The sequence below is a fragment of the Lepidochelys kempii genome, chromosome 6, assembly GCF_965140285.1.
Source record: "Lepidochelys kempii isolate rLepKem1 chromosome 6, rLepKem1.hap1, whole genome shotgun sequence".
NCBI lineage: Eukaryota > Metazoa > Chordata > Testudines > Cheloniidae > Lepidochelys > Lepidochelys kempii.
This window is the reverse complement of record NC_136385.1, coordinates 106,206,628-106,227,589: the sequence shown is the minus strand read 5'-3', so window position 1 is coordinate 106,227,589 and position 20,962 is coordinate 106,206,628. Positions and strand designations below refer to the sequence as shown.

Below are 20,962 nucleotides of genomic sequence, written 5' to 3'. Positions count from 1 at the left end.
GGTTTTGATCCTTCTTGTGTTGGAAGTTATAAAAGAAGGTTTTGGTTCAAAGTGGGTTATTGCTTTAAAAACTAATATCTTTCTCTGACCCATGGGTAGAGTTGAATAGTATTTTTTGGCTGCATGGGAGGAAGACTATTCACAAAAAGACCCAGTTCCAAATTGCCAGAAGCCATGCTTAATCAAACAGTAGTATGCAGGCCAACCAAAGAAGTGGCTCCTTAGGGATGAATGAGAAAGTGACGCCCAAACAGAGGGTAATTTCTGCAGCTGGGACTGACTCTGAAGGAGTGAGCAGATTTGGCTGTGTGCCTCACAGTGCACACATCATGAGACACCTCTGAGGGTGGAATAGCTGGTTCCCTTTGGAGGGCTTTACAGGAAAAGGAGAGCTGCTATATATGAAGTTGCCATGTCATTTTAAATATATTCCGTATACTGGGAAATATAATGGCACCGAGGGAAACTTTACAGCATAAGCAACCTAATACTGTCATTGGCCTGGACTGTAATCTTCCTTATCCCAAGTAAAGCAGGAGTAACAGCACTGATGACTATTAGAGTGACACAAGCATAAGAGATCAGAATCTGGCCCTTGGCCTATCCAGTACTTATGTAGGGCCGAGCCCAGAAGTCTATATGGCTAGAGTCTGGTCTCTGTTACACTGATGTAAATCTGGAATAACTCTATTGACTCCAACATACTGGTGTAATGAGATCAGAATCTGGCCCTCAGTTTTAGCTCAGTCCTTACTTGGGTAAAACTTCCATAGATGCTAATAAGAGTTTTGACTGAAGTGTAGGAAGAACTTCAGAGCAGAGCCCACAGTGGGTAGAAATATATCCTATTTATAAGTTTATAGACGATATCAAGCTGGGAGTGGTTGCAGGTGCTTCGAAGGACAGGATTAAAATTCAAAATGATCTGGACAAACTGGAGAAATGGTCTGAAGTAAATAGGATGAATTCAATAAGGGCAAATGTAAAGCACTCCACTTAGGAAGGAACAAGCAGTTGCACACATACAAAATGGGAAATGACTGGCTAGGTAGGAGTACTGCAGAAAGGGATCTGGGAGTCATAGTGGATCACAAGCTAAATATGAGTCAGCAGTGTAACACTTTGCAGAAAAAGCAGACATCATTCTGGGACGTATCAGCAAGAGCGTTGTAAGTAAGACACAAGAAGTAATTCTTCCGCTGTACTCTGCGCTGATTAGGACTCAGCTGGAATATTGTGTTCAGGTCTGGGTGCCACATTTCAGGAAAGATGTGGAGAAATTGGAGAAAGTCCAGAGAAGAGCAACAAAAATGATTAAAGGTCTAGAAAACATGACCTATGAGGGAAGATTAAAAAAATTGGGTTTGTTTAGACTGGAGAAGAGAAGACTGAGACATGGTAACAGTTTTAAGTACATAAAAGGTTCTTACAAGGAGGGAGAAAAATTGTTCTCGTTAAGCTCTCAGGATAGGACAAGAAGCAATGGGCTTAAATTGCAGGGCTGTTTAGATTGGGCATTAGGAAAAACTTCCTAACTGCGAGGGAAGTTAAGCACTGGAATAAATTACCTAGAGAGGTTGTGGGATCTCCATCATTGGAGATTTTTAAGGGCAGGTTAGACAAACACTTGTCAGGGATGGATAATACTTAGTCCTGCCTTGAGTGCAGGGGACTGGACTAGATGACCTCTTGAGGTCCCTTCCAGTCCTACGATTCTGTGATTCTATAAGAAGCCTCCTTGTGCTACAGTAATACAAATAGTAAAGAAGAAGAACCATCCTGTTTTGTAAAGTGCCACATATTTCCTTCAAAAATAATGATGATTTACCAAGTGCTGTTCTTAAAAGATTATCCAGCACTGTCCAGGTAACACTGCTTCCTTTCCTCACAGTGCAATCCTCCTCTGGAAGTGAAAGATTTGTTTGTTGATATTCAAGATGGGAAAATCTTGATGGCTTTGCTGGAGGTCCTGTCAGGGCAAAATCTGGTATGTATACAAGGGTGAAAAACCTGTTCATAGTATGGAATTATCCTTGTGTGGGTACATGTGTGAACGTATAATAGGCCAGATTCTTCCTTGCACAACAGAGTGGGGGAGAGGGTCACATCAGTGAACCCAATACAGTTCCCTTATCTGTGGGTTGGCCTCCTGTGGTCTAACTTACCCCCACTGCTAAGGGACCAGCATAAACTCCTTTACCTCACGGGAGTTTTGTGAAGCTTTTATTAATGTTTGTAAAGTGCCTTGAGATCATCTTCAAATGGAGGGTACTGTGGAAGGGGCAAAGTATTTTTGGTAGAGCTGTATTTTTTAATTTATAAATTACGGTTTTATTTTTTTGTAGATTTCACTAAACCAAAAGATCTGTGGCTTAATGCATGTGATTTATTTTCTGAAGTAGCCCTTGGTTTCAGCCCTGATACCTTGGTTCAGATTAGTTCAATCCATCTGGTGTGTGGAGCTACGTGTTTCCAGATTTTGACCTTGCTGGCATTTATTCCCTTGAAAAACTGTGTACAAAGTTCCCAGTGCCTGGAAAATAGAAACATCTGCTATAGACATGAGCAATCAATAACAGATGGTTTCAGAGTAGCAGCCGTGTTAGTCTGTATTCGCAAAAGGAAAAGGAGGACTTGTGGCACCTTAGAGACTAACAAATTTCTTTGAGCATAAGCTTTCGTGAGCTACAGCTCACTTCATCAGATGCATTCAGTGGAAAATACAGTGGGGAGATTCATATACATAGAGAACATGAAACAATGGGTGTTACCATACGCACTGTAACAAGAGAGTGATCACTTAAGGTGAGCTATTACCAGCAGGAAAACTGCGGGGTGGGGGAGGGGGAGCCTTTTGTAGTGATAATCAAGATGGGCCATTTCCAGCAGTTGACAAGAACATCTGAGGAACAGTGGGGGGTGGAGGGGGGGAATAAACATGCAGAAATAGTTTTACTTTGTGTAATGACCCATCTACTCCCAGTCTCTATTCAATAACAGATGATAATCCTCTGCCCATTTTAACTGCTTGGTAGGTCTTTTTGTTCATACTTGCTAAGTACCAGATTTGCCCCTCTTATGTGGATAAAACCCTGCTTCGTAAGTGAGAGTAGAAATTGGTCCCATGATCCACTCCACATTACAGGTGTAATTGTGTTCTCATAATCAGCTGGTGAAACTTCCATCTGAATTGGGTACAGAAGCATGAGAGTTGTCTGCACACTGAAGTTTGTGCATCACCAGTTTTGTGTGTCCACACCTACCAGCCTGTCTAACTGAGTATGTATTAGTGCAGCCTGGGGAAATGTGTGCCGCTCTCTCACACTGACTCAGCAGGGGACAGGGGTCCTCAGGGCATGCACACAGAATGGCGTGAGCAACCTGTGTGGCAATGCATCCTCGGATGTCCTACTGCACAGATAGCCTGGAGAAAAGAGAATTGGCCAAACTGGTTACACAGGCAGAAGTCTATCCACATAACAAAAAACAGTGCACCAGACTGGAGTTACAAGGCCATGGGGCAGGTAGTGACTTGCCTTCATGCTTCGCTGCTATCAAAGGTGGGTTTTTTACCTTGAGGTAACTGATGTGTGTGTGGTAAAAATACAGTGAAGACAAGGCATTTAGTTTTGTCATGAGATAAACGTGCCAAGGTCAACCCCTGGCTGTTTACCTCATGGTAAAACTACCGTGCCTGGGCTTCATGTGTTTTACCTTGGGCTCCTGCTCATTAGTTACCTCAAGGTAAAAGTTAGGGATTTTTTTAGCAGTGAAAACAAGCCATAGGTCTCGGGCAAGGGTGAAATGCTGTTAGTTGCGATGATTATTAACTAAGTCTTAACCATGTCATGTTCAGACAAAACCTGTTTAGAACCAGTCATGCCACTAACTAATTATAAACTTGGTTAAAAGATATAGTGTAGACCAGTTTTTCTCAACGTTTTTGATACCGGGGACTGACTCACTGCGTTCCTAAACTGTGTCAGGGAGATTGCAGGGTCTGGCGCTAGTCCACTAACCAGTCATGGAGAAACACTGGTGCAGACAAAGCCTAAATGATTAACCCACTAAGCTATGCACTGGCCTTTTTTCATGACTGATTCTATCACTTTGCCAGCCACTGAAGTGAAGACAGTGGGGTGGGGGAAAGTGGCGGCGGTGGTTGGTTTTTATACATGCACAATGTCTTAGAGATTCTTAGATTCTGAGACCAGAAGGGACCATTGTGATCGGCTCTGTGCTTTGTTTCTCCATGTTAAACAAATCACTTAAATAATCCGAAGTGTTCATCACTAGTCTGCATTTTAAAACAAAGTGTATTTCTGTTTTCTAGCTTCATGAATATAAGTCCTCAACCCATCGTATTTTTCGGTTGAACAACATAGCTAAAGCACTGAAGTTTTTGGAGGATAGTAATGTAAGTATTTCCAAAGCTTGGTCTCAATTTCGTACTTTCCTCAGTATCTGTTGTAAATATAATTGCACCTAATTTTCTATGCAGCATGTCCATAGGAGGAGTGCACTGACTGAAAAAAGTTGTGGCTTTTTTCAACAGCGAGGCTAAAATACCACACAAAAATGCAGAAGAACACCTACAGAGTCTAAAAAACAAGGATTATGTTTTCATTTTATAACGTAAAAGTTCAATAGGATTAAAGGATCAGGAGACCAATATTAAAAGAAAATAACTAGAAATTCAAGTAAGCTTTACTGAATTGATTCTAAGTGCCTTGATTTCAGTTACTTTGAAGGTAATAATTGACTTCTTTCTTTTTTTCTTTGATTAAAAGTATTTAAGTATCACAAGTTCTGCCTTTCTCTACTAAATTGCAGCCGCAGCTGATCATGAGTCCAAGGCAGGAGAAAATTAAATCTGGAAAAATTAGATAATAAATACATAACTTTTGCAATCAAAACAGTATAAGAGCAGACTTTCTTCTCATGCCACTCGTACACTAGTGCAATGTCACTAATTTAAGTGGAGCTACTAATTTACAGCTGCTAACTTTATGCTAGAAGCCAGCTGCTACTGGTCTACCACTCTCAAGGTTCCTCCCCCACTCTGAACTCTAGGGTACAGATGTGGGGACCTGCATGAAAAACCTCCTAAGCTTATCTTTACCAGCTTAGGTCAAAACTTCCCCAAGGTACAAAATATTCCACCCGTTGTCCTTGGACTGGTCGCTACCACCACCAAACTAATACTGGTTACTGGGGAAGAGCTGTTTGGACGCGTCCTTCCCCCCAAAATACTTCCCAAAACCTTGTACCCCACTTCCTGGACAAGGTTTGGTAAAAAGCCTCACCAATTTGCCTAGGTGACTACAGACCCAGACCCTTGGATCTTAAGAACAATGAACAATCCTCCCAACACTTGCACCCCCCCTTTCCTGGGAAATGTTGGATAAAAAGCCTCACCAATTTGCATAGGTGACCACAGACCCAAATCCTTGGATCTGAGAACAATGAAAAAGCATTCAGTTTTCTTACAAGAAGAGTTTTAATAAAAATAGAAGTAAATAGAAATAAAGAAATCCCCCCTGTAAAATCAGGATGGTAGATACCGTACAGGGTAATTAGATTCAAAAACATAGAGAACCCCTCTAGGCAAAACCTTAAGTTACAAAAAAGATACACAGACAGAAATAGTTATTCTATTCAGCACAATTCTTTTCTCAGCCATTTAAAGAAATCATAATCTAACACATACCTAGCTAGATTACTTACTAAAAGTTCTAAGGCTCCATTCCTGGTCTATCCCTGGTAAAGACCAGCATATAGACAGACACACAGACCCTTTGTTTCTCTCCCTCCTCCCAGCTTTTGAAAGTATCTTGTCTCCTCATTGGTCATTTTGGTCAGGTGCCAGCGAGGTTACCTTTAGCTTCTTAACCCTTTACAGGTGAGAGGAGCTTTCCCCTGGCCAGGAAGGATTTCAAAGGGGTTTACCCTTCCCTTTATATTTATGACAACCACCATCCTAATTCACCTTGCTGTTCTGTGCCTCTGCTCTCCCAGACACTGTGTCTCTTCTGTTCCACTCCACTGCTGCCCAGGAGCCATTTCCCTAAATCTCCCACTCCTGAATATTGGGCCAAATTTTGCTGTCATTTATGCTAGTGTAACCCGATTGGTTTGAAAAATATATTCTACTCCAGATTTAGAGCAGTGTAACTGAGACCAGGATCAGGCTCTGTATATTTAAAGACAACACATTAGTAGCATGCGCAATAGGTTTCATTAAAAAAAAAAAGAAATTAAACAGGAATCACCTTGTCACCCTGAGCCCCATGTTACTCTCTTCCAGTGGCTATACGCACAGAGTAGTAGGCATGAGATTAGACAAATTAATATGGAGTTATGTGGCCTCCTATTAAGTGATGGAACTCAGAGGATTATAGATTCATACATATTAACGCCAGAAGGGACCATTAGGATCATCTAGTCTGACCTCCTGCACAACACAGGCCACAGAATCTCACCCACCCACTCCTGCGAAAAACCTCTCACCTCTGTCTGAGCTATTGAAGTCCACAAATCATGGTTTAAAGACTTCAAGGAGCAGAGAATCCTCCAGCAAGTGACCCGTGTCCCATGCTACAGAGGAAGGCGAAAAAACTCTAGGGCCTCTTCCAATCTGCCCTGGAGGAAAATTCCTTCTCAACCCCAAATATGGCAATCAGCTAAACCCTGAGCATATGGGCAAAATTCACCAGCCGGATACCCAGGAAAGAATTTTCTGTAGTAACTCAGATCCCACCCCATCTAACATCCCATCACAGGCCATTGGGTGAAAGGAAAGAGCTCTTGACAATCAGTGTGTATACAAGAAGAGTGAGATAATAGAAGCCTGTACAACAGGTTTCTTAAAACAAACACCGTTTTTAAACAGTAAATTCAGTGCCCTAATTCTTCTGTGTTTAATGTACGTTATTCAGACCACAGAATGTGATTAGATTGAGAAAGTGAAAGGCCAAATCATGCAGTCCTTAGTTCTTATTAAGGCAAAATCCTATTGCCTTTAGTGGGATTTGTTGCCCATGAGTATTTTGCCTCAGTAAGGACTGCTAGATCTGCAGACCGTCACCTCCACTTCCATGAACAGAGAGGATCTGGGCTGTGGGAGAAAACATTGTTTCTGCAGTATACTCCTTTGCCACTGACCCCATGGCAGCTCCTCGGTGATGTCTCTTCAGGGTTTTAAGCTTTGCGGATACAAAGAGGGGTGGCTGGTGAGATTACCCATCTTTGTGAAGTCATCCCTCTCCAGCTTTGCAATAAATACACAAGTAAGCCCATCCTGGCTAACAACAGTATCTTGCTTGCTTTCTCCTCTGTGCTCCAAAACCGCTCCAGATGGAGAAATGGGCGGGGGAGAGGAGCTACAGTGGAGACCTGGGTTGGGGGTGGAGGCACATAGCTTTCAGTGGATTTCCCAAGATCTGTGGGTTTGGTGGGCAAACCTCCATCTTACTCCATAGGATGTGAGGGGGGACTGTCAGGCAGAAACTGTGTCTGAATTCACTGGTGTTCCAGTCCCCTACAGAGGAAAACCCTGCATCAGGGGGTGGTCTGGCCCTAAAATAAATATACTGCTCCACATCTCAGATGTTGAAACACTGAGAAATGTTGGGATTTCTATGAAACTGTACACTCTTGGGCAGCAGTTTCAGACACACATTTTCTAATGTCCACCCCCACAAGCCCTACAATTCAGTCACAAACCCAGTCAGCAGCCAGGGGCGGACTGAAAACACCCCTCTTCCCATGTTGCTCCACCCATTGATAGCACTAAATTCTACGTGTGCTGCTGTCATCACATTCTACACTCTCCCTGTTGCTAAGGGTCATTCTATGTCATAGTCTGTAACCCACGTACAGAATCTAAAGGCAGAGCAGAGTGGGGAGAGCTTTCCTGAGGCACAATTTGCCTTTTTAACTGAGTACCAATTTGACAGTCCAATCTATGTTGATTGTTTCCATAAGAGCGTAGGTGGCTAAAACTTTACAACTGAATGCCATCTGTATAGGGATGGGTTGGCAAAGGTAAGCAGCAGTGATAGACAGCAGCTGATACTGGAAGCAGTCCAACAGTAAACGCCAGTTGAGAGATCCCAGCTGAGACAAACTGACATTTAAAAAATGCAATAGGTCTAAAAAATTGTCCCATACCATCTATTTTGTGGCTTGCAAGCAAATCTGAATCTTGAAGTATGACAGCTAGAGGAGTCCTCTTACTGGGATAGCAAACTATTCTGTATACCACAGGTTAAAATGCTATTTTAATCTTATTTCAGCTTAAACCAAACTGGGAGTGAAGGGTGGTGATGAAAATGTTGGCAAAATGTCTTGGCTATATGGAACTAGAAGTTTATTTATTAAACCACAAATGGGGTGGAACCTGTCACAGTCTGCAATTCTGTAGGATAGTGGGATAAAGTGATTCATATGAATGACATTTCTGAGTGATAAATACAGACTATATATTCGGCTTTAACTCAGTCGGAGGGTCATTTGCAATATTGACAACTTCCTTGCTTCCTGCTATGCTACTTTGCCTACAACAAGGCAGTGTTGTCTAAATGAATAATATCCTGGTGTTATCATGTGAAAGTAACCACAATGTGGGAACTTTGGGATCTCCTAGGATAAGGCAAACCCAGCAATTATTCTATTTGATCTTGTCGGAGATCAGTGATTAAACTCTAAGAAGCCATATGGTAAAGTGTGAGGAAGGGAGATGCATGTTAAAAAGAAAAGTGAAGTCTTGGGAAGCTTTATTTTCCTTTGCACAGAAAGTGATTTCAGTTCACATTACCCTCCCCTCAAGTTTATACTGTATTTAATCCAAACTGTCTGAATTTTGAAGTGGTCTCATTCCTCACTGTAAGTGTAGAAAGCCTAATGAGATATGCAAATCATTTGAGGCTTATAAATAGAATCCTTCTGAGCCAGAACAAGCCTGTTGCAAGTTTGTATGGAAGAAATACCAGTATGAGAGGGAAGGAGATGCTGGCACTGGTGGGGAGGAAGTAAAGTCTCAGGGAAGTGGTACTGGGTTTACACTTGCTCTGCTGACCCTGGCTATAGGGACTGAGGCTGGAAATGAGCAGTGTGGACTAGGGCTTACCCATCTCCTTCATGGTAAGAGACAAGGTTGGCTCTTGGTAGTTCCAAGCTCTCCTCTCCTCTCTGAGCTCCATGAAAACAGGGTGGGGCTGGGACCTGTAGTCCCTCACAGCAGCCATATTTATAACCCTAATTCCTGGTATAGCTTGCTGGGAAATAGGGAGTGTATAAAAACAGCATCTTCCCTGCAGATGAGAGAAATCTGGCAGCCCAGCTGGCCTTTAAAGAAAGGAGTAGGCCAGTAAATATAAATTCCTTATGATGTCTAACTTTTGCAGTAATTTTCCTTGTAATGACTTTAGGGCAGACCCCTCCGAAGAGTGTCCAAAACAGCTCTGGAGACTGTGTGCAGTTTTTGATGCCTTTATGGACTGGTTTTAAAAAAACGTTACCGAGTCAAGAACAATTTTTTGTTAGCACATTCCAAGAACTGACTCTTTCTTGGGATGTAGAAGGGTTCTGTGACTGTCTTGGGTTTTGAGCTGATGCATTTTCTACATTTAAAGTGTGTTTCTTATGTAATCCGTATATACACATCCCCTTAAGCTTATAACCTATTTTTCTGTAGGTAAAACTGGTTAGCATTGATGCAGCAGAAATAGCGGATGGAAACTCTTCTCTGGTACTTGGACTAATATGGAATATAATCCTGTTTTTTCAGGTAAAACCATTTATATGCTGTAATGACAAGAAAACTACAACTATAAAATCATTCAGTTCCAGCAGAATACTGACCTATATCCATACAGACCAGAAATAAAGCACAGGGGGATTGATTCTCCTCTAACTTACATCAGTTTTATACCTAGTATCACAACCCTGATCGAGAGGTATCCCCTGTAGTAGTGATCTACAAGTCTAGAAGCCCGACTTCATCTTCCAAGATGCACCATGGTCTCTCCCTGAGGCTGAGCATTGTGGGATGCATTGCAGCAGCTCCGCTACAGAGGGGAACTGGTGCATCACAGAAGGTGTAGCCTAACCAGGGGGCAGGGCCCAGAGGGGAGAATGGGGGTTGAGGGACCTAGAACTACAAGTACAGTGAAGCAACACAGTTGCTAAGGACTTGTCTACATGACGGGGGCTACAATGGCATACTCCGTCACTGTAGGAACTGCACCTCTCTGAGTGACAGTAACTAGGTCAATGCCAACATTCTTCCATCAACCTAGCCTTGTCTATACCAGGGATTAGATCAACACAGCTGCAGTACTCAGCATTGTGATTCACGGCCCTGAGTGACGTAGCTTTATTGATCTAAATTTTTAGTGTAGACCAGGCCTAAGGCAGATGGTAAAGTTAATGTTGACCCAAAATGAAACACTTTGTTCTGCTTGAATGATTTTTCTCTGTGTAGTGCACTTCAGGTCATGCATGTGCTCCGAGCACCCAGAACTGGACATTTTTCCCTAGCAGTATTCATCTGGTCCACACATGCACCCCCACTTTCCTCCTCCTCTACAATGTAGGGACAACGGGGGCTGCCGGAGTACTGCCATCTTAGTTCCTTCTCACCTCTTGTGATTTGAGATGGAGCATCCGTGCCCATGCTGATTTCTTCAGGTTCTCTCTGCAAATAGTTTCTTTTAAAAAATGTCTATGTTTAGTTTTGTTTTTTAATATACTTATTTAGGATAGTTTTAGGAGTTTGGTTCCCTCTGAACATATAGATTGCCTGTGTATTGGCCTGAAGAAGGCAGGAGAGGCCCCACTTTTTCAGTCCAGGGTGGTTCCGAGACTTCCACCCCTCTTTTGGCTCAGAGAGACTCTGGAGAGCAGAGTCAGGATAGACAAGTGGGAAGGAAAACAGGGGCTTCCCCAACAGCGAGAGGGAAGGTTCTCCTTCCAAGCCCTCTGAGAAGAGGCAGAAGTCCACATTCCAAACCAAGTCATTGGAGCTTCATGCTCCACAGCGGGATGGTCTGGTACTGGGAAGGATCATACTGGGATTTCTTTGAAGGGCAAGACTGCAGCACCTTCCAGTACCAGGGTTGGAACTTGGGCACCAAAATCTACAAAATCAGTGCTGCTGGTGCCATCTGCCGCAGTGACTTGGGTTACAGAAATGACTTAATCAACTTTGGCTTGTTTCTTGGCTCCAGATGATCTCTTGCTGTTCCTGGAACCAGAATCCCTTCAGCTTTCCAGAGCCCAGCACCAAGTACTGAGACCTCAGCTAGTACTGAGCTCCCTATGGTATCTCTCTTCACCCCCAACCTTGAGTAGCAGTTAAGCCAGACTTGCACCGGTACCATCAACTAGCAGAGGCAGGTTGTGGCCATCTCCTCCAGTATCTAGAGCTCCTCCACTGGATCTGCAATCCAAATCCTCGAGTTGGAAATGACTATGACTGATGCCCATCTCCAGAATATGCCCTGAAGGGTTCCTAGAAATCATTAAACAATATGTCAGGAATCTTCAGCATATTTCACCTTTTAACTGAGAATTAGGGAAGGATTTACCACACCAACCCACTCATGCTTCATCTGAGGGCATGGTGTTTGGATGGAAGTTGTAGTTCGAAAAGCCTATTTGGCTGATGACTATAAGTTCCCCTGAGATTACACCTGCCAGCCCTCAGCACCTTTCATCCACTGGTAGTTACCTATTCTGTTTTTTCTCACCCCGTAATTTTTTCATTTCTTCAAGAGTGGCTAAACCTGTACCAGCCTGGGACTTTAACTTTTTTTATCATCCCTGACTAAGTTGCCATTCAAGCCTCTAGATTCCTGTCTGCTACTTCTCTCTATGAAGGTAGAATTTTCAGTTGCTATCACTTTGGCCAGGAGAGTTAGGGAATATCAGGGGCTCCTGGCAGACCCCCCTCTCAATACAGTTTTTCTCAAGGGTGAAGTATCCATGAGACTGCATCCAAAGTTCTTTCTGAAGGTGGTGTTGGACTTTCATCTTAACCAAAGTATCCAGCTACTGGTGCTTTATCCTAAAACTCACTGTAACAGGGAAGAAGTGGTGTGACTCTCAATGGATATGCCTAGAATTCTTGCCTTTTACCTCCCAAAGGACAAAATCATTTCAAAAGTCTCCTAGGCTCTCTGTATCATTGGTGGAACAAATGAAAAGAGAGGCCATTTTCTCCCTGAGGCTGGCATAATGGATCTCCGGATGCATCCTACTCTGCTATGAGATGAACAATATCCCTCTCAAAGGCAATGTGAGAACACATTTGACAAGAGCTCAGGCAGCATGAGTAGTTTCCCTTAAAGTTGTCCCTACTACTGACATCTAAAGAGCAGCAGCCTGGAGTTCTATTCACACCTTTGCTAGACAATATGCACTGGTGGAAGCAGCTGTTTCTGATACTACTTTGGGCAGGGCAGTTCAGTCTGCAATCTGTTGTGTCATAGGATTTCAGGCACCCATCTCCGTGAAAGAGACATTCTTTGTGCACTGCACATAGGAACAATCACTTGAAGGACCAGTTACTCACCTTGTTGCCACTTGAGTTCTTTGGCATTTGCAGTGTACTACCCACCCTCTTTCCCCACTGCCTGTTCACCCTCTACTGGAACTGGTGGCAGAGAGGGAACTAAGATGGCAGTGGTCTGGCTGCCTCCTTTATCTCCATGGTGTGGAGTGTGGGGAGACCATGCATGGCCCAGATGAACACTGCTAGAGAAAAATTTCTGTCTCTGGATGCATGAAGCACATGCACAACCTGAAGTGCACTATTATGCATATGGACAGCACATCTTGAAGAACTCATTATTAAAAAGCAAAGTAACCCATCCCCTCTGGTTAGCATTTCATTTAGATTTTCTCAACAGGAAATTCTACCAAAATCTATCTTTTCCAACAGAAATCTTTTATTTCAATGAAAACGCATTTTCCCACAGGACAATTTTTTTGTTTTAAAATTTTCAACCAGGCCTGTAAACTAATATCTGTATCCTTGCCAGACCTGAGCTCTGTGTAACCTTGAAAGCTTGTTTCTTGGACCAACAGAAGTTGGTCAAATAAAAGATATTACCTCACCCACTTTCTCTCTAATACCGACATGGCTACAACAACACTGCATGAATCCTTGCCCATTAGTCTTAACATCTCTGTTGAGACTGCCAACAAGGGTGCTGCTAGTTAGGTCTATTCTGGTCGGTGTAGTTGTTGCTGAATTCTTTAATGCACAGACCTATAATTAGACTGTTAACTGAATTTCAGAGGAAACAAAAGAGTTACTTTTCCTGAAAGCAGGATTTATGGATGATTGAATGTCTGTATCGAATTGAAATACCTTGTGGTTTACCTTTTTCAATGCAGATTAAAGAACTGACAGGCAACCTCAATAGGAACTCCTCCTCGTCCAGCCTGTCATCTGGGCCCAGTGGGGCTGACTCAGACACATCTCACCCGAGCACTCCTAATATAGAGAGAAGCATGTCTGTTTCAGTGAAGGATCAGCGAAAAGCAATCAGAGCCCTTTTAACCTGGGTTCAAAGGAAAACCAGAAAGTAAGCCAACCTCCTTTTGGTAGCTTAGAAGAGTCTCCGTTTTACCAGCTGCAAATGGGTTTGTTTCTGAGGTTGAAACTAATTTCCCTCTAGTCCATGGGAGGAATCTATGACAATAACACATGCTGTAGGATCTTCCTTGTTTTAGTGTGTTCAGGTTTAGAGTGAGCACTTTATATTTTGGGTGAGATCTTCAGTGGTTTAAATTGACTGACTGACTGGTTTAAATTGACTGACTGACTGACTTAAACTGGCAGAATATCAGGCCCTGTATCTTCCTTATTTCACGCAGGGACGGATTAGGATGTTATGGGGCCCCGAACCAGAGCAAGTGGGGGCCCCTCCCCACCCCTTCTACCTGCAGTCCTCCCGCATCTCTCCCACCCTCCAGCCAGGAAGTGGGGTTGGGGTGCGGGGACTTGCCCCGCTCTGCCTGCCCAACGCTCCTGCCACTCCCTGGCAGGAGCTCCAGGTGGGCGGAGCAGGGCAAGCCTCTGCGTCCTGACCCTGCACTCCCTCCGAAGCACCGGGTGGGGGGATGGAGTGGGGCAAGCCCGTGTCCCAACCCTGCTCCCTGGCTGGAGCAGCAGGGAGGGGTAAAGCGGGGCAAGCCCCCAAGTCCTGTATCCGCTCCCCGGCTGGAGCGTTGGAGGGGGCAGAGCTCAGGGGCTCCCATTTTTCAGGGCCCCCCGAATTGGCCGGGCCCCTGGGCATGGACCCCGTTGGCCCAGTAGCTAATCCACCACTGATTTCACGATATTGTGCATTATATGTCAACTGCAATCAGTATGCTTGGCAGTATGCAAGACACAGATGCAGACTCATTCCCTGTCCTGAGGTGCTTGCAATCTATTGAGTGTTTTGTGTAAATCAAAAGATTAGATATAAATGAAGGATTAAAAACTCCCTTGAACTTTGGTGACATTTGCATCTTAATCTGACTTTAGCATCTCAAGATACTCTGTAATAAAACTAGGTCATGATTTAAAATGAAATATTACTGACAGGGACAATGTCAAGTAGTTTAGGCCAAAAATATTAATTAGTGTAAAATTGTTATAGTACAGAGGTCTCTTCTGGATTTTTCATATAGTCCCACTGAGTCATAAAGAAATGGTAAAGAAAAAGCCAGAGTTTATATAAGGCATATGGGTCAAAATTCACTTACATTAATTTGGGTATTAGGGACTGACATGTACAAATCTTTGCTGTACACAAGGGAACACTTGGGCCCACATTGCAAATGCAAAATTAAAAGGTCAGTTCTAAAAATCTTCTCCCTTGGACCAGTGAAGTCAGTGGAATTGAACCAGGGATGAATTTGGCCTGTTGTTTCGTGATCAGCTGCTGCCAATCCAGACAGCAGAGAAAGAACAAGTTAATGAATAAATCCTATTTCTAGAACTAAGTCGCTGACCAATACCATTGATAACTGTGGAGTACCAATGAGGAAACGATAAACAAGGCAATCAAAGGCTATAGTGTTTTCAGTGCCTCCTCAGAAATACAGTTTGGAAAGAAATCAGTGGTTGGGAAATGAATCATTTATAGCTTCCATAGAAAGAAACAGCAAAGTACAATGATAGTGAAAACTTGGTTGTAGCATTTTAAACAGTGAATCTTTCAGAACTCTCTGTCTTTGTGGTATTTCATTTTTGTTCTTGTGAAAATGCAAAAGTTGTCAAGTCTGGATTTTTTTTTATCCTGCATGGCATAAATTTCTATACTTAAGGCCAAGTATACACAAAATGTGACTCATTTATGATAGGTTTTAACATGCTTATGTGTTGGCCCCTTTCCCATACTATGGCATTAAAACACTATCGCAAAGTAAAATCAGTAATTACTCAGACATTTGGTTTTGTAAATGTTAAATACGGTTGCTAAGTACTTGTGGGTTTTGTTTTTGTTAACTACTTCCTATAAGCAGGTTGATCTAAGTTGGTAGCCAAACTGTTGGCTCAACTTACAGTGAATCTTTATATTGTATGAAAGCGTTTCCTACTGTCCTAAAGCTAAGAAACTCTCTCCTGTAATGACTACAGCCAGACAACTTTATTTATAATTCAGGAGTTTTAGAAGGTGGCACTGCTTTTGTTGTGGGGTGGTGGTGGTGGTGGTTGTTGTTTTTAATATATATTTCTACAATATGTATTTGTTTCGTTTTTTTAAAATGTAGATATGGTGTTGCAGTTCAAGATTTTGCCAGCAGTTGGCGGAGTGGCCTTGCTTTCTTAGCTATAATAAAAGCAATCAATTCCAACTTGGTAGACATGAAGCGAGCTTTGGAGAAATCAGCCCGGGAAAACTTAGAGGATGCTTTCAGCATAGCACAAGATAAACTTGGTGTTCCTAGACTTCTGGAGCCAGAAGGTAACACATTCGCAGCTGCCTTCCTTGGTGCATCTGTCAAATAATTAAAAACTTATGACTCTTTATTTTTATTGCAATAGTTCCCATTAGCTTTAGTCAGTATTGGGTCCCCATTTTGCTGGGTACTGTACAAAAGCAGTCCTTTTCCCAAAGTACTTACAATCTAAAAAGACAAAATGAGCAAAGGGCGGGATAAAGGGATCCAGTACATGAGCAAAATGATCAGGAGGATGGTAGGCATACGTCTTGCTAGCTCCAGTTATTTTCTCTGTGTTCCTTCTTTTAAATTGTCCTTGCTTATTCTAAAATTCCCTTTTTTCCTTTTTGCCTATTTTGAATGGTCTTAAATTTAGTTTTAAATTTTCCTTGCCTCTTCCATTTTTTTTTCTACTTGAGTAAATGAAACTTCTACTGTAATACCTGTCCCTATTCTGTCTGATTCAAGCCTAAATTGAAGCTGGACCTCGATCCTGCAATTGATGGCAAGTGGACAGATGCCTGCGTGCAAGTGGTACCCATTTAGAGGAATAGAATATCCCTGGCTTTCTCACTGGAAACAAATCACTGCCTGTCACTCAACAAAACCTCTTGCTGGTGAAAGAGCAGCACTTTCAGGCTACGATGGGAATATCCTAAGAAGGGTGACCCTGACCTAGGACTCGTTTGAGTTTGGGGAGCGGGGGAAGGGTATTAAAGTGGAGGACACTGAGGCATCCTCTGGGTTCCATCAACAATTAAGAGGATTCTGCCTTCTCTCCTCAAAAATAAAATAATAAGTCTGGGTTTTCATAAGAATGTTTCTACCTTGAATCCTAAAAGTAGGATATGCCTCTGAAGGCCCATTTCTGTGCAAGTCCTCTTTCAGTATTTAAGAGTCCAGTGCTTTGTGTTTTTTCTCCACAGATATAATGGTTGAGTCACCTGATGAACAATCAATTATGACGTATGTGGCACAATTTCTGGAGCATTTCCAAGAGACAGAAGGGGTACGCTTTTCTTTCATAAAGTACATTTTCATAATTTGTCATGGCATCCTTGAAGTCAAATATATGTTCTCATTTTTACCTTCAGAACTATTACAAACAATTTATTTCAAGTGGTTTAAAAGCCATATCATATTTTAATGATTCCTGTTCTGTTTGTCTGATCCGATACCTTAGGTTTTAAGTTGGGGCCATTAAACTGCTTTGGAGAAAATAAGACTCAATCCAAACATTAAACCCAAAGCTCTTTTACAAAAGTTAGGATCAATTCAAATAAGTACTACCCCACTCCTTTCTCATCCCTGAACCTTAATAGGCTTTATCCTTGTGCTAAAATCTACCCCCGGATTTTAGACAATTTGGCAGACTTTGTTGGACTGGTTTCTGTCTTCAAATCTCATGAGATCTGAGCTCAGATTGGTGATCTTGCTCAAAAGACATAGTGCCAGATTCAAGACCGCAGAGGTGAAATAATGGTCCCACTGAAGTCAGTGGAAAAAACTTCAATTGACTTCAGTGGGACCATGATTTCACTACAGACCTTACCTTTGATAAAGGGGCCCGTTTGGAATTTATGGGACAGAGCTGGTAGATAAGCACATTTCATGTGTGGGATGGAGAGGGCCTTCTGGGGCTCTGGTAGAGGAGTTTGTAGTGGAACAGAGGAAAGGAAATTAAAGGATGGGAGTCATTCAAAGAGCTGAAAAGAATGAGAGCGAAGTAGGAACTGGGGAGATCACATTTAGATCTGTATAAGCAGCCAGACATTTCAGGGCTTATCCGAACCTCAGACCTCTTGAGGTTGGTCATCACTAATTTAAATTACACCTTTTTGGTATGAAAAGGAGATTCCAAGGACGTTTGTTCCCCATGAGAAGCAGGATGATAGTTTTCTTGTTTTTCCTCAAGTAGCATACAGATAAAAATGCAGCTCTTACACATTCAAGTTACTTTGCTACTAGTTTTCTTCAGATTTATGTTTAATAAAGTCTCCAGTTGCATTATTCATGCTACTTATGTTTTACACCATCAATTTTTAAGGTTCGTTAATTGTATTTTATGCGTGAGGGGAAAAAAACCTCAAATTTCTTCCTACTTTTCAGATAAACTGCCCAGCTCAGACGGTAAATAAAAAAAATCAGACTAGCAGATCAATATGGTCTACAATAGATTTAGTGGACTCTTGGGTTTATTTTACTCCAGTTTCTGTATTTAATATATATTTAAAGCAGCTATCCCCATAGAGGCCGCATGGAGAGGTGAATTGAAATAATGATTGAGAACTGGGATCTCCGAATTCTAATCTGGCTGTGCCAGGGACTTGCTCTGTGGCCTTGTACACTTTAACTTTGTTAATTCAGTTTCCTGACTTACAAAATGGGACAATCATTACTTGACTAGTTCAAAGGATGATACAAGGGTTGATTAATGACTCTTTCTATAGCAATTTGAAAATGTAAAGTGATATGTAAATTACTGTTTAATGCTATATCATCCTTTACAGGAGGATTTTTCGGATCCTGATAAGAAAATCCCAGTTGAAGCCACATATGTCCATATCAAAGACACACCTTCAGAACAAGAGGGCAAGATCTTGATATTGAATGAAAATGGAGAATGTACGTACACTATTAACCATGAAAGGAGCCACTCTCCTCCTACAAAGGTTTGTGTCCACGATTTGCCCGAGGAACTCCAGTCAGAAATTGCACATGAAGAAGTTAATGACCAATTGAATCAACCATTACCAGGTCATTCACAGGGAGTCTCAGAGGAGTCATTGGTTTTGTTGTCTGCAGAAGAACTTCAGAGGCCTACCTCTTTGCAGATTACAGGATCTGTCAGTTTTGACTCCAGTTCCTCTTGGGAAGTTCTTAGTGATAAACTGATTCAGAATGAAGGGAGCATATCTGATGATCAACTGAAACAGAATGATGACCTTTCAGCAACTGTTTTGACTGATCAGAAAAATGCTGCTGACACAGTTGATTCAGAATCATTTTCTAAAAAAGAATTTACCATAAAGATGTCTCCTGAATGCAACAATGAAATTAAGGACTCACTAGTCAACGAAACATGGGATAGTTGTTCTTTGAGCCCATTATCTCACACTTCAGATGCACATACAAATGAACCAACAAATCTAGTAGAAAACACTGAACCCATAACTTCAACTTTTCTACAGGAAAATGCTTCCAAAGAAGAGGATATACGTAAATATGTTTTGTGTCTACTAGATGAAGAAATATCTAAACTTCCAGATGGGTATGAACATCTAAAACAATCACCTGTTTTTCAGACAGTACAAGATACCAGTTGTTTACCCAAGGATTCTGATCTCAAAGGTCAAATGGAAATATCTTTGTCCTGCAAATCTGAAAATTCAACCCCACCAGTTACAAAAATTCCTGAGAATCTTGATATTCATAGTGAAGGTGGATCTTCAGCTAAAATGTCACCAAATTCTTTGAAAGTTTCTGTAATTCCACACGATCTTTTCTACTATCCACATTACAATGTTCCCATATCAGCAGTTTTGGAAGCTTTTGCTAAGCCTAGTCCTGCCTCTTATGTTTCTGAAAACAGCAAAATCTGTGGTGAGCTATCAATGAATTATTTGCATGAAGGGGAGCCATTGGTACTAAACAATGAAGGAGGCATTCTGGAGCCACGTCTGCAAACCAACCTGAGTGTCTCTCCAGCAGAAATGGATGCTGAGGACACGGAAGAGGAGAAAGCGGATCCTGAGAGTCCCACTAAGTCCTTCTCTGAAAAAGTACAGGCTGCCCTAACAGGAACGAATGTGGAACTCAAGGAAGACACCAGTATATCCACAAACTCTCAAGATTCTACAAATCCAGAAAATCCTGAGGTACTCATCTTGATTTTTAAATTTCAGCCATCTACTTGCTTGTATAAGTTGGCCCCAACACCTTAATTTTACTACAAGACTTTGGAATAATTGTAGTAAATATGCTATGTCTGTTCTCCCAAAACATTGTTTACCACTGCCCTCTGCTGGATGGAATGTCAGATTGGCTCATGTGTGATGTTCTCGTAACAGCTGCAGGCCATATAATATGAGCCCTAATACTACTAGCGAATTGAGAATTTTTCATGGGATACCGCCAGCATTTAAAATAACTGTCTAATGTGTCTGTCTAGCTGACATTGTGATCATATTGGCTTATAAACCTTCTGTCATTGGGATGGCTCCTAGGTATTACAGCTGTTGCTGTTGAGGGGCAACGGCATGCTTGCTATATACAACATACAAGTGAAGACAATTCCTGCCCTAAAACGCATAAATCTAAGGGCCTGCACCTGCAAACACTCTCACACTTGAGTAACTTTACTCACACAAGTAGTCATATTAACTTGAGTGGGACTAATCACACGAGTAAAGTTAAGGCTTGTACCAGCTATACTGTTATAATTACACTGGTATAGTTAAAGTGATACACCAATCTAATTCACGATGTGGACACACTTATTCTGAAGTGATCCTTTCCAGGGGCCATGTTGTGCCATGATTTCTTATACAAAATTCCACTTTGAAAGAAATGAGGAGTTTTATTTAAGAACTGGTAGCATGATGTAGCCCTATGTGCCCCATTCAACATTTAAGCAACAACTTGCTTACTAAGAAGCACTATATTTTTTATCCTGTTGAGTGAGATCTTTATGCATTAAATGCAATTCATTGCTATGGAGAGCAGACTAGACATTAGACATCTGAAAGCTGGATCATAGCAGAGCTGTATTTATTTTTGTCATTGTCTAATGGAAAATCTCTCTCTTTTAAAACAGGTCACGGTAAACCAGTTGGAGGATACATCGTCAGCAATGTTGAGATCAGAAATAAGCAATAAAAGGAAGGAAAAAAAGAAAAATGTGATCCAAGCAGAAAACTTTCAGACTTTAGAAACGGGGACTCCACAGTTACCTGATAAACAAAAAGAAGAAATCACTGGTTATCAGGAGTTTTCCAGGTAACTAATTAACTTTTAT

General features: G+C 41.9%; 1 protein-coding gene across 3 annotated transcripts in view; it reads left to right on the top strand.

The window, feature by feature from the left end:
• CLMN (calmin) overlaps window positions 1-20,962 on the top strand; it is a 100,943-nt gene that overhangs the window by 63,364 nt on the left and 16,617 nt on the right. For all 3 annotated transcript variants that reach the window (XM_073349564.2, XM_073349562.2, XM_078853379.1), the window contains exons 3-10: window positions 1,892-1,987; window positions 4,334-4,417; window positions 9,698-9,790; window positions 13,405-13,595; window positions 15,775-15,968; window positions 16,872-16,954; window positions 18,456-19,823; window positions 20,762-20,943. In XM_073349564.2, coding sequence (XP_073205665.1) covers window positions 1,892-1,987; window positions 4,334-4,417; window positions 9,698-9,790; window positions 13,405-13,595; window positions 15,775-15,968; window positions 16,872-16,954; window positions 18,456-19,823; window positions 20,762-20,943 — 2,291 coding nt within the window. The remainder of the gene's footprint in view (window positions 1-1,891; window positions 1,988-4,333; window positions 4,418-9,697; window positions 9,791-13,404; window positions 13,596-15,774; window positions 15,969-16,871; window positions 16,955-18,455; window positions 19,824-20,761; window positions 20,944-20,962) is intronic.